A 14,628-nucleotide genomic window follows, 5' to 3' on the forward strand; every position below is an offset into this window, starting at 1 on the left:
GCTAACAGAGTTGAAAAGTCTTAAATTAATTTTACCAATCTAACTGTCTGTCTATCCTTCTTTCTATTTGGTCTCCAGAAGACTATGGAGTCCTTCACAATATCATCTGTTGCAGCAGTACATTTACAAAGCATCGAAGCAATCAGTTCTGACTAGCTGTGTTTGTTTACATCCACTGTCAGCTGTGAAAAGGTATGTCTTTTTTCTGGTCTGGGCAGGAGCACTGATTTTTAACTAGTTCACATTGCTTTGTTAATTACCATGTTTTCCGCACTAAAAGGCACACCTAAAATCTTTGAATTTTCTCAAAAGCCAACAGTGCACCTTATAATCCGATGCGCTTTATTACATGGATCAATATTGGTAAATATTGGCATATTTCCTTTAGCGCAGCACCAACTAGTGGATGCATAAAGCAACCGAAACCACCACCACTACTACTACTAGCACTACTACTACTACTGCACCTTAAAATGCAGTGGGCCCTATACAGTACAGTGGTACCTCTACTTACGAACATCTTCACAAATGTAATTTTCAGGTTACGACATGACTAAACGAAAAAATATGGCTTCTTCTTAGGAAAGAAATTTCAGGTTACTAGAGGCAAAAATACTATACAATAATGTAAAAGATACATATGTACTTCCTGCTTTTAAATGTCTCGCCATAAGATCCTGCTGCCCTATTGGTCATAATCTTTGCCATCATGCTTCCGTAATGGGATTTTTCTCTCCTATTGGCCTATTGTTGATGACGTTTTGATTTGGATGTCACAGTATGATGACGTGTACAAACGTGATGGTGTTATTGTTGTTTTGTGGGTCAACGTCTGAGCCAAAAGAGCACAAGACCCCTCACGTTTTATCTAACAAAGAGTTTTTTTAAGCCTGCAGATGGTTCACTACATTAGAAGCACATTACAGCACAGATCTCCTCACATTTTTGTGTGACGAAGAGTGAGATAGGCGATAGGCACCATCGATCTCGTGAAAGAGGACATTCCCTCTCTCAAAAGGTAATATTTTTTTCCATTTGCATTATGTTTTATTATCTACTACTATCCATTACAGCTAATAACTGTTAGTTTAGGTACGTATGTGGAATGATTCAAATGTGTTTGGCTATTGTTTTATTCTGGTTTAACCCCTATTCTAAAAATTTAATGTGGCGTTTCAGTAGTGCTTGGAATGGATTAGGGCATTTATATGAAAAACGCGTCTCTACTTACGGAATTTTTGGGTTGCGAGACTACTTCTAGAACCAATTAATGTCGTAAGTAGAGGTACCACTGTATATGAAAACAACTTTAAAATGCGCCATTCATTGAAGTTGCACCTTATACTTTGATAAACTTATAGAGCTGAAAATACAGTAATTGTGTATAGTTATTTAATTAATGCCACATTGTTTCTAAGAAAACATTTAACATAAACCGTTTATTTTGATATAATTACATTGAGGAGTATTTTTCTATAGGGCTGCAAAATAATCATTAATCACGCAAAACTGAGCAATGTAAAATAGAAGCCTAAAAATAGGCTTGAGGTCACACATTAAGTGTGAGTGAAATATAAGTTGATACATGACCTACGTAGACAGCTGGATTGATTAGAATAGAAGCAAATCTGTTCCTTCCTACATAAGTGAGAGGCCTTGCTAAAATAGTGTGTGGACAGCTTCAAATAGTGTCGGCATAGTAACATTCCAGGATGTTACTATTTTAACCGACAGTTTTATCATGAATCGTTTTATTAGTGCTTGGCAAGTATAGCTTTCTCTTTCAGCTGAATCAGTTGGAGATTTCCGAGCAACAGAGTAGATATATGCTCTTTTTGAACACTTGACAAAAATGTTCAATTTCACAAGTTCAAAAACTCTTCAATGCCGAAATAACAAATTTGAATGTAGTCATCATGTTTTGGCGTTACCTACCTCCACCGTATGAATACGGCAAGCAGCAGAGCAAGGCAAATGAAGAAAAGTGTTGATAGCACCAGCAAAGAAGTCATCCAGTGCACACGGTCCTGCCGTGAACTATTTCTCAATTGGTAGGTCCAGTTGGTCACTGAAGGATGAGAAAAACGCTTTGTAAAATGATGATAATGTACTTATACACACTGTCAAAATGATTAAAATAAAATATAACAATAAAAAAACAAAATGTTTATAAGTCACAAATGCAAATTGTAGTTGATTGTATGTTATTTATTCATGATGTTACTTAATTGTTCAATGCACTTGAAGGGAGTTGCTACTTTTAATCATTCAAAATCTCTAATTTTAGTTTGTATAACAGTGATCCCCAAACACCGGGCAGGGTCCGTAGCGCATTTGCTACCGGGCAGCAGAGAAATTATATATTCATTTGGTAAAGGCTGCAATCCGGCCTGTGGCTCTTGACACATCAATATGCATGTCTATTGACTAATCCGAGTAGAGATTTGTGTGCGTCGCCATCTAGTGGTTGGCCGCCATTACTGGGGTGTGTGTACACCTACAGCAGCCCAGCATCAGTCAAGGTAAACAGTAACATTGGCTTCTGTTGCCTGTGTGCTGCAGGCGGCGATGTATTTGGACAGCTTTTTCACGGAGAAAAGGCCACCTGCTGTGGCAGAAGAGGAGCCTACAACCATGTCAGTTCAGCATAATATGTGGCTAAAAGCTAGCAAACGAGCCAACAAAAGCGAATGCACTGAGAGTATCTTACCTCGTGGCGAACCGTATAGCTAAAGCAAAAAAAGAAAAAAAAAACCTTTCACGACTGGAGATGAACTCATTATGCCTGTGACCAAGGATATTTGCCGTCAAGTTTTAGGAGAAGCCGCTGTTACAAAAGGTTGATTGAGCGTATGGTGAGTTACATTTTCCCTGCACTTAGTGTTCGTTTTTAACCCCGTCATTTTTTATATTTACTGTCATTTTCTGCCGTGAAAAAAAAGGCCCACATCACACCAGTCCTTGGTGCAAAAAAGGTTGGGGACTACTGATGAATAATGACAAATAAATTCTATTCTATTCTATTCTATTCTATTCTATTCTATTCTATTCTATTCTATTCTATTCTATTCTATTCTATTCATATACATATAGGTACATACAAACGCGTAAAATATGGGATGAATCAAATGGATTTACATAATTTCCAATGGGAAATATTGCTTTGGTTTTCATACGATTTGGTCCCTATTTTCACTCATTTAAATTGAGTCCAGCGTGAGTCTAAATCAAACAAAGTGCCGTTTTCGGCTTTGGTACTTTCATGGAAAGGAGCAACAAGGTACTTAGGAAATATGGTATGATCAACTGTATTAATAGTGAGCACCACTGACTCTTTTGGACCAATAGGAAGGCTTTTTTACATTTCCTTTAACGTCGACACATTTGCTGGCAAAGCTCATCTTCAGCCTCACGGAAGGAGAAACTGGTTTTCTCAGAAGAAAGTTGACACGGTTAATATGAGGAATCTTGTACTTGTTAATGTATATGCCTACTGGACATATGATATTCATTTTACCAAGGAGGTCTACCAGTGAAATGGGCACCATCACACAAAAGCACTGTGAAAATCTGGTTAACACTACTGCCTCATAGCTAGCAATTACTGGAGGTCACCTCCAGTTTGAACACTCAATCCAATTTTGGGCCCCTTTTCAACTGAGTTTATATATTCTCCAGTTTAGCCAAAACACTAAATACACTAAACTTCAAGCTATTTCCTTTGACTTGACATTGTCAGAAGTTGGTACTCTAGAAGATGGAGTAACTGCTGTGAACATACGTATGCTTTTGTCAAAAGAATAATGTCATTTTAACATGTATGTTTTTACAAGTTACATTTCAGGTCCAGTCTAGGTCAAATTAAACAATATACGGAAAATGAATGTATGATAATCAGGCTTTTTGCAATTAAAAAAAACAAAAACAAAACATTAACGGTCCTTGAGCAAGACACACTTTAAGTGAGCATGTCCTGTCCAATTACTACATCCAGCAAACACACGGCTCTGAATGATATGGAGGATTTGTCCAGTTCAAATCTCTTAGCCTTTGCTGGCATCACCACCACCTACCTAGTGATGCAGCTGTGACGCCTCTGGCTTTCAATCTGCTGTTATGCCTGTAGGCCACATGAGACTGGCCCTTGCAGTAAAACATAATGTAGTTTCTTCATATTACCTCTACCTCAACATACAAACACACATAGACCATATTGTGTACATGCATAGTGCATGGCCGATAAATCCCAAGACACAGCCTGCCTCAATTTCTTCTACATCTGTTTGCTCTTGTATAAACAAAAAATAAGAGATAAATACAGTATTAAACCTTGTCATGCGGACAAAAACACTGGTGTGCAGTGATATATTCACTTTCACTAATTCATCCAACACAAACCATGCAGGAAAATGTAGCTATAAATGGAGCAAGGCCTTTTCCCCCTCCTACAACTGAATCAAGCCTCCGAGCCTCTTCTTCTCTCCCCATGTGTGAAAGTAGGCCAACACTAAGATCTGAGCAAGAAGGGAGGGAGATACAAAGAAGTTGAGTGGGTGGCATAGCAAGAGCATGAGAGAGGGTGAAAAAAAGGGGATAAGCAAAAAAAAAAAAAAAAAAAAAAGAGGAAGAGGAAGATGTAGGTAAGAAAAAAAGGGTGCATGGCGAACTGGGTTGAAAATGAAGGAAAGACATGTATAGAAGGAAGAGCAGATTTACCAATGAAATTGAGATTCAACTTTATTATTCTGCTCTTCTGCTGTCATTAGCATAGGAATCAGTGTCCTATTATTACTCTGCTGTTCTAAATAATGAGTTGATTACATATAAAGAATTAAATGAAATATACAAATAGTCATATTTGTAGTTAATTTTTAACTGAATAAAATTTACCATCTCTTTATATAGACTAAAGAACTTTCCAGTTTCCACAACAAATTTTGAAAGGTAAAGAAGTCTTAAACAAGAGAACTATTGAGTTGAAAACTATGCCTTTAAGAAATAATACTGTTTTAATTAACAATATATATTATTATAAGGGCAGTTTGCAGTATTAGAGATTACTTTTACTTTATCTGTATGCGAGTCATATTTCTCATCAATACACACTACTTCCTGAAAAGTTTCAGTGTAAGCAAATTACTAAACTACTTTTCCAGTAAAACATTGACTGCCAGGTTATGACGATAGCTATAATGCAACCATTGCCGAAGGCTACTGTTACACCTCTACACATAAGTGAAATTTGATAAAACAATTTCTACTCCCAGAAGTCGTGAGTGCAATGTATACAGTTACCACTATTACACAGTTGTGGAACAACTTTGAAGCTTTTGACCTTATGTCCTGCTCGCTGAAATAGAATAAAATTTACTGAATGAGCATTGACAAAGAGATTGAGAAAGCTATTTCCGTGGAATATCATAAAATTGCTTTTGTTCATCGTAATGTCTCGCCTTGTGCTTCTCTCAATGCACTTGAAATTGAATTGATTGTCTCTTGGTGTTTGCTTGGCTAATGCAGGGCACTGCTCAAAGTGTTGCTGAGCAGAGGCACTTTACACTACTGCAATCCATCATCACTTATCTGGTTTATACTTTTGATGATGGGCCCACTATTCTCAAATGGTAAATAGCCCGTACAATGTAGTTTTTTTTTTCTTTAGCCAAACCAAACATTCTAGTCATAAGTAACAAAAAAAAAAACAAAAAAAAAAAAAAAAAAAAAAAAAAAAAAAAAACACACATAAACTAACAAACAACTTTATTCAGGGCCACTTATATTAGCTAATAGCATGGTGATGCCTGACTAATACATTATGTCCATTGCCACTGTAAAAAAAATGTTGGGGTGGAAATAAAATAATATCCATTTAAAAATTGAGATAACCTACTGACACAACATTTCTTCTTTGCAAAACAAACAAAAAATAACTGCAACAAGAACGGGTGGTTACCTGCTTTACACAGTGAGTCCTAATTAAAAAAAGCAGGTTACACTTTATTTAAATGCTTCTTTGACCCAGTCATAAGATACAGTGGTATGAAAAAGTATCTCAACATTTTGGAATTTCTCACATTTCTATATAAAATAAACAACAAACAACTAATGACAGAAGGGAGAAAAATAAGTAAATAACAAATAAGTAAAAATAAGTAAGTGAACCACTGCATTTAATATTTTGTTTTTATTGTTACCAGGTGTGTGTTTTATAGTGGGCAGGGCAGCTTTCAAATACTCATCAGTGATTGAGCACACACCTGACTTAAATTATTTGGTAAAAATTGGTTTCAATTGCTCTTTAAGTCTCATTACCTATTTCCCCCTTTCTGTCATTGCATACTATCCTCATTAAAATATGAAAATATATAAATGTTTGGGTGGTTTTAGTTAAAGACACGTTTTGTTCATCTGTGTGATTTTGTCAAAGATCAAATCACATTTGATGGTGATTTTATGCAGAAATGTGAGGAAATTTCAAAAGGATCAGATATTTTTTCATACCACTGTATTTACAGTCGTGACATGACACCTGTCATGATGACCTGTCAATGACTGCTTATGACAAAATTTCATTCATTAAATAACGTCCCTTTTGATGCAAAGCTGACATTGTTTCAAATGTTTTGGGTTAGTCTAAAGGTTAAAACACTTAATTAAATCTGAGATAAGTATTCATTCATGTTCATGCTAAGTGTTAAGTTACATTTATGACACAGTCACAAGAAGCCTCCAAATAAAGTGTTACCAAGAACCCAATATGAGTTACAGGTACAGGTTTGTGCTATATATATATATATATATATATATATATATATATATATATATATATATATATATATATATATATATATATATATATATTGTGCGAATGATGATTAAATGGTGATGTAATACATAGTTTAACTAAATGTGCTTAATGATTTGAATTAGTGACCCACTGTAGTTCTAGGCAGGGTGGGCTTGTAGGAATGATGTAATAGATGATGACTCTAAATATTCAGACGCACCTATGTAGAAAAACCTATAATTTCTATTCATTTATACTGTTTATTTCAGTCTTTATTGTCAGACTTGCCAAATAACACCACTCACCAGTATGGATGGAGACAGGCCAATGCTCCCGGATCTCCCCTTGTCGCAGCTTAAGCGTCAATGGGTACCACTCAAGAACCAGGAATGTGGTTAAAGCTGTGTAGTTACGGACAAATTGACTGAGGTTGAAGACCACCCGCTGGTCTTCTACAGCAGGTGGCCTATTAGTTGGATCTGCTGTATACTCGTCTTTCTCCTTTGCAGTAGCGTCAGGTTTCTCACAGGCAGGATCATTCCCAATCACACAGTCATACTTTTTCCCTTTCTCGACCAACACTATTGGCCGCTTCTTTGGTTTCTTTTCATTTTTGTTCTTTTCCTCTTCGTCCTCATTATCTTTTACTTCCCTTTCTCTATCCTCAGCTGTATCCTTTTCATTGCCACTGCCTTTACTTCCAGTCTCACTGCTCTCTTGCTCTAAGTGAGTGCTGACATCCTTGCTCGGCATGGTGTGTTTACTGGTCTGTGGTGTGAGATTGTGTGCGCTTACTCTGCTTGGCCAAATTGAGCTAGGAAAAGAGGAAATGACTCCTCCACTAAAGCCGAGTCCGGCAAGTAAAGTGCTGGTCACCACAGATGCCACTGTTGCCTGACTACCACTGGAGGAAGGGCTGATTCCTGTCGCCATGGAGACAAAAGAGAACGGAATGCCTGAAGAGGTCCAGGTAGACGAACCAGAGGAGATAGGGGCCATGTCAGCTGAAGAGGCTGGTGAAACTGTTGGCTGAAACACAGGAGAGAGGAAAATAATTTTCTCGAGTGTTTATTGGTGTTGGTGCTGCAGATTGATTAAAATGTCTAATTAGGAACATCCCTTTTTAATAACCTTTTCATATTCATGTTAATCATATAACACAATAATACTGTCTATAAATTGTGTGCAAAATCAATAAGTATAAAACAGTGACGTGTGAGTTAAAAGACTCAGTTTAACAACAATCTGAACCTTCATAAATTTAATTTATTCATGTATTTATTTGCCGCTACTTTGCTTCGTCACTTCTCCATGTGTATCAATCAACTTTCTCCTACAGTTCATGCTCTGTCTGTCTCTTCAGTCTGTTTGTAATATTGGTTAGCATGCACATTGCTGCAAATAAAAATTGTTTACTTATTTATGCACATGGAATTCCTTTGTGTCCTCATAATCAAAAGAAGCATGCCACGCTAAAGCTTGCATCCCTTACCATTCCGGTTTTTACAATCCGTGTCCCCTCAAAGATCCTAGTGGTGTTTGCTGAAACACAGGGGATCAAATTGAATACACCATTGTTAAACAAAGGTAGAACACTAGATGGCATATTGCCATTTCATTCAAAACTGAATGGCATCACTGTAAGACATCATTTGTGATTTTATGCATGATAATAAGACAAATTAGCTCATTAGTTTATTATAATTCTATATATATCTACAGTTCTCATTTGAAGAGACTACCCAACACACAATCTTATTTTTCCTTGTAAAAATGTTCATAAGTCAACAATTTCCAAAGTCCTAAATGCTCATATATGGAGCTGACACATGCTGTGATGAAACACATGAAACACAAGATCATAGTGACAAAGATCTTAGTCGTGTGTGTATGAGTTACCTCTGAAGAGCATACTCTGACTGAAATCACTGCGCATGTCATTAGTGCAGACAGCCTGGACCCGAAAAAGGTACAGCACATCCGGTGAGACATGGGAGATGACAGCCTCCTATATGATATAAACACAATTGACAAAAGACCAGAATTCTAACTGTATTTTTTGCACCAAATCAGTTGAAAATAACCTTTTGAAATATAGTTCCTTGCTCCATGAAATGCTACACATTACTAAATTTACAGTCGTGAAAAAATTAGGACACCCAATGAAATATTCAGTTCTTTATTAAGAAATGCTTACATATCTATCTATCTATCTATCTATCTATCTATCTATCTATCTATCTATCTATCTATCTATCTATCTATCTATCTATCTATCTATCTATCTATCTATCTATCTATCTATCTATCTATCTATCTATCTATCTATCTATCTATCTATCTATCTATCTATCTATCTATCTATCTATCTATCTATCTATCTATCTATCTATCTATCTATCTATCTATCTATTAGGGCTGTCAAATGATTAAACTTTTTAATCGAGTTAATCACAGCTTAAAAATGAACTAATCGTAATTAATCGCGATTCAAACCATCTCTAAAATATGCCATATTTTTCTGTAAACTATTGTTGGAATGGAAAGACACAAGGCGGACATAAACATTCAACATACTGTACATAAGTACTGTATTTGTGTATTATAACAATGAATCCACAAGATAACATTCTTTCTGTTAAAGGGATCCACAGATAGAAAGACTTGTAGTTCTTAAAAGACAAAATTGAGTACAAGTTATAGTAATTTTATATTTTTTTGAGAGATAGGAATATTATTTTCGTTGTGCTTTCACTAAATGATACTGTAGCGACTTAACCGTTCTGCCCAAATGCATGATGGGAAGTTGGGCAACCATGACTGTCAGTGGTGGCTGCAAATGGTATACAGTATGTGCTGCGTTGTGTTCAACTAAGCATGTTAAGAAAAAGATCGTCTCCTGCTCTGCCCAAATGCATGATGGGAAGTTGGGCAACCATCACTGTCAGTGTTGACTACAAATGTTATAGAGTATGATCTGCGTTGTTTTCAATTAGGCGTGTTAAGAATAATATCGTCTCCACCGCCCAAATGCATGATGGGATGGGAAGTTGGGCAACCATGACTGTCAGTAGTGACTGCAAATGGTATACAATATGTTCTCCGTTGTGTTCAATTGAGCGTGTTCAGAAAAAGATTGATTCTTGCTCTGCACAAATGCATGATGGGAAGTTGGGCAACCATGACTGTCAGTAGTGGCTGCCAAAGCATAAGCCAATAAAAAGTGCGGCCCAGAGAACGCCTGTGTCCACTCGCACTTCTCTGCCTTTTCGTTCTCAATGTGCTGAACAGTGTTGTTAATCTTACTGAAAAAAAGTAATTAATTATAGTTACAAGTTACTACTCCCAAAAAGTAATTGCTTTACTAACTCAATTACCTGAATGTAAGAGTAATTAGTTACTTGGCAAAGTAATTGGTGATAATTACTTTTTTTTTTTTTTCCTCAAAAAAAAAAAAAAAAACATTGGCCATACTATGTGAAGTTTTTTTGTGGAGGTTTTTGGTACAATTGGCCCGAGCCCAATTCTTTACCCTAATTTACCCTTTACCCTGAATCAACTGTTAAAAGTTGTTAAAATTGCTCCCATTATTGCATTAGTTCCCTTCTCTCTACTTTCGACATATGAAAGTTTTAAAACTGTTTCATCATTTAAAGATAGATTCAAATCAAGATTTTGCCGATTTAGAAGTATTTTAGATAAAAAGTTACTTAGGTTCGCGAGGAAGGTTCTCTACAACAGAGCCGTCCTAAAAAGCCTACTGCTTTAAGATGGCGGCTGTCATTTTGCATCTAGTTATATCTATATACAGTACATGTGATATCTACCATGTCTACCATATCTACCATAACATGCGGGCGTAGTTTGTCGGCTATCAGCTACAACATGAATTATTGGAGCTACCTAGCATCGCGTTTGCTCGGCGTCACAACTTTCTTGCCTCCTCCCCGCTCCTGCTCTGCTCTTTCGTCTCGGTGAGTCCGTCTCCCTCAGACTTTTCGACCAATATAGTAACGCATAGTAACGCATGCCTTTCCGTCCTCAGTAACGTTAACGGCGTTGCCAAGATGAGAAAAGTAATTAATTAGATTACCCACTACTGAAAAAAATAACGCCGTTAGTAACGCCGTTATATTGTAACGACGTTATTAACAACACTGGTGCTGAAACAGCATCATTGTAAACTGTTTGAGGCAACGCATGATCAAAGGATTACACTTGTAAAACAGATTGGTACAAACGTCTGTTTTGTTGGAAAAAAATCTTAGCAACCACTTCGGCCCAATGTGGAATAGTTAGGGGACCGCTGCTTTAGACAGACGTGATAATTTTTTGTTAAGCAAATATTGCCTCAATGGTTTGTATTGGAAAAAAGCATCATGCAAACATGCATCAGTGCTTACAACTGCGTGTGATATGGGCTTTCTCAATTTGCACGAAATAATAAACATTTTTCTTTTTTTTTTTGCGATGTCTGGATGATGTTAATACAAGAAATTGAAGTAAGATTTTCATTATTTATATACTAAGGAAATAGGAGTTCATCAAGTCAAAAAGATCATATGCCCCTTAATAGGGTTCGTTCCAGTAGAATGGCGACCCATAAAATGTGACCTTCAGAGAAATGGAACATTAGCTGAAACGCTACCTTTTCCAAAATGTCACACAATGCCTCAAAATGCTACGGTTTTGCCCTCATTTCGCTTGGACTGTTTAAGACTAATAACTATTTCATTGGCGCCACAATTTGGGTCCACTTTGCAATATGTACATATATCAAATGACACGTGCGGCCATAGTGAAAACGAGGCCACATTTTTTTTTTTACATTGAGCGTGGTAAAATGTTTTCACATAAGCTGTTGGTGAACATCCACCTCAATCACAATTGATAATCATACCATCATTGCCAACATTGATTCTGCGGACTGATATGATTAGCAAATAACTCCCCATTACTCTTCAAAATAATAATTCTTTAAAAATCAAAAACATATACTGTATATACACAGTAGGTGTGTGTGCATGTGTATATACTGTACATAACGTGACTGATAACTGCAAATAAGGTAATGGCACTGCTTTGTAATGTGTTTCTGCTGGTGCTCATGATGAATGTTTCCTCTGATGTTATTTAGAGGGGAAACAAAGGTTGTGAGATTCGGTAGGAGGTATCTAAAGATCTGGTGGATTAAATGTCTTCAAAAGACAGCTATAAACATGACATGTTCTGTTCTGGTTAAAATTGTTGTGGACAGTAGAATCCAGTACAGAACATTTACAGAACAGTTTCTTCGCCCAATATTAGAATAGTTTAAAAAGAAATAGATTTTTGGGGGGAGTAGTTTTTGCCAATTGTCTATAATTCTGGCATACAATGAACAAAAGGGCAGCGTGACTATGGTTCTGGGTGACAAAGTCAATAGAAATTCATCACAATTTAATTAAGTGTAAAAGAAACACAAGTCTGATGGTGAAATGCTATTAAAATAATGCGTTGGGGGACATTAAATTTCTTTGGTGGTAAATAACCACGCAATCTTGATTTTTTATTTTATTTTTTTAAGATGTCGATTTCATCTTCTGACACTGACGCTTGACTGGAATTGTGTCTTCTTTTTATTTTAATAATTCTTTCATGCATTCATGTGGCATTCATGTGTGACACTCATCAGTTAAAGGATAAAGGATGACTTTTTAAAACAACATTTACTTTGGAAACCCATGTTTTTCGAAAATCACAATTTACATGAATTTAATTTACATTCATGAATTACTGATAACGAGTAACTGTGCAATAAAATAATGAAAGTGAGCTTCTCTGTCATTACAGCAATGTCGGAATGGTCTTCCAGTATACTCTTTCTGTCTTTATTCTCCACCCCTCACTTTGTGACTAATGACAGTTCTCCTATTGCAGTCGAATGTATTTTCCCTTTTCCTGCTAACAAGAGGGTTGTGTGGTGGGTGTTGGAAGGAGAACGGGGAGTTAGAGGAGGGGAGAAGAGAGAGTTATTTTCAAGTCAAGCGAGTCCCTCATGTATCCCAGGGAAAAAAGGAGAGAATGGGAAGGTAGAATGCAATGACAGAGGGAATGGGCAGATTTCAGAGTGAGGTATGGTCTCCTGAGGTAATTATGGAGGGGGGAAAATCCTTATTTTCTCATATTATATCACAGCTGATCCTCCGTCTAAAAGCTAGGGGGCACTCTGATCTCTTTTTTTGCAACCTTTCCACAGTTTTCCCATAGAGCTATTGGCCCAAGGTCATGCTTTTTGCACAGACTGGCAGTGTTGTATCGCCTCCAGCCTAGCATTAGAATTCTGTGAGTTGACCACCAGACCACAATGTTAGGAAATGAAGGGGATGAATCCTGTCTATTTCACCACCTTCTCTTATTACTCTGTCTCATGAACAGGAGGAATACATAGCAAACATCAAATATTCAACTACATAATAATGGATCTGAAAAATAAACTTTCCAGATATTTTCATGAAAGACAAAAATATTGCTCTTGATAAAATAAGTGACGGGTAAATGATTTTAATAAATAGTTTATTAATGTAGGTAGTAAACTAGAAAATGAAATTCCTGAGCAAAAATATACATTTTAAAAACATATGCATTAAAAACAACTCTTCCACTATGTTCCTTAGTGCGGTAAATGATATAGTTAATTAAATGTTGGTAAAAAAATCAATAATAATAAGTCAATTGACAGTTATAACATCGATACAAAATTCATCAAAAATATCTAGATAATATGTAGTACAACATTTCACATATTTTTTTCATTATAGTAATAATATTAATAAAGTTTATTTGTGGCGTGCTTTTACAGATGCTCAAACACACTGTACAGTGAAAGCAAAGAAACCATCAAAACAACATAAACAAAATAAGCGGAGAACAAGGGTTATGTGATCTATTTAGCGGGTTCGGGTGAGAAGGTGTGCAGCTGATATATTTTAGTTTATTGAGGAGTTTGGATGGATAACCCTACAGAATGCGATTACAGTAGTCAAGTCTGGATGTGATGAAGGCATGGATGAGGGTTTTTGCAGCAGAGAAGGTGAGTGAGGGGCGAAGACGGGCTATGTTCATGAGGAGGAAGAAGGCAGTTTGTATATTTGTAACTTGTCCTTAAAAGGTCAATCTGATTCATAAAAGTGGAGATAAACTATTTACTAATTATAGTAACCACCGTTGTAGAAAAAAAACCCTCTAAAAAAATACTATTTTCACGCAACAATCTAATTAAGCAAAAGTCTAGTTTCAGAGAAAAAAAAAATCCACCACTATGGCAGTAATAGATCTTGTGTGCTTGTAGTATAAATAGAAAAGAATCTACTGTTGGGATTTACATAGATTAAAAAACTATATTAAAAAAAAAGCTAAAATAGATAATATAAATAATAAAATATTAATTAAAAAAAAAAAAAACTCGAGTGGTATGGCAAAAGAGGTTTGGCTTATCAACGGATACAGAGTTGATGATAGAAATCAGCATGTGCAGTTAAACAATATAAAATCAAACCGATTGATGATCGCACACGGGTCCCGAACGGCGTTTGCTTGGTGCTAAATTAGTCATACTCTACATTAATGATATCTGCTGTTTCTGTTCATCTAATTTTTATTTGCTGATGACACAAACTCTTGTTGTTCTGAAAAAAATCTGTCGCAGCTTTTGACTACTGTGGAAAAACATTCATTCATTCGAAAACTGTTTTCACACAAATAAATTATCTTCTTAATGTAGGCTAAATAAAACAACAATGTTTGGCATTTGACAAAATTAACAACAATTCAAAATCACTGGACACTATTGAAACTGACGG

General features: G+C 36.1%; 1 protein-coding gene across 2 annotated transcripts in view; it reads right to left on the reverse strand.

Moving 5' to 3' along the window:
• The window catches only part of LOC130921740 (receptor-type tyrosine-protein phosphatase gamma-like), a 346,401-nt gene that overhangs the window by 41,523 nt on the left and 290,250 nt on the right, over positions 1-14,628 (reverse strand). For both annotated transcript variants that reach the window (XM_057845976.1, XM_057845977.1), the window contains exons 10-13: positions 8,687-8,795; positions 8,280-8,329; positions 7,093-7,816; positions 1,936-2,068 (exon numbers count right to left, since the gene is read on the reverse strand). In XM_057845976.1, coding sequence (XP_057701959.1) covers positions 1,936-2,068; positions 7,093-7,816; positions 8,280-8,329; positions 8,687-8,795 — 1,016 coding nt within the window. The remainder of the gene's footprint in view (positions 1-1,935; positions 2,069-7,092; positions 7,817-8,279; positions 8,330-8,686; positions 8,796-14,628) is intronic.

The sequence above is a fragment of the Corythoichthys intestinalis genome, chromosome 9 (genome assembly GCF_030265065.1).
Source record: "Corythoichthys intestinalis isolate RoL2023-P3 chromosome 9, ASM3026506v1, whole genome shotgun sequence".
Lineage (NCBI taxonomy): Eukaryota > Metazoa > Chordata > Actinopteri > Syngnathiformes > Syngnathidae > Corythoichthys > Corythoichthys intestinalis.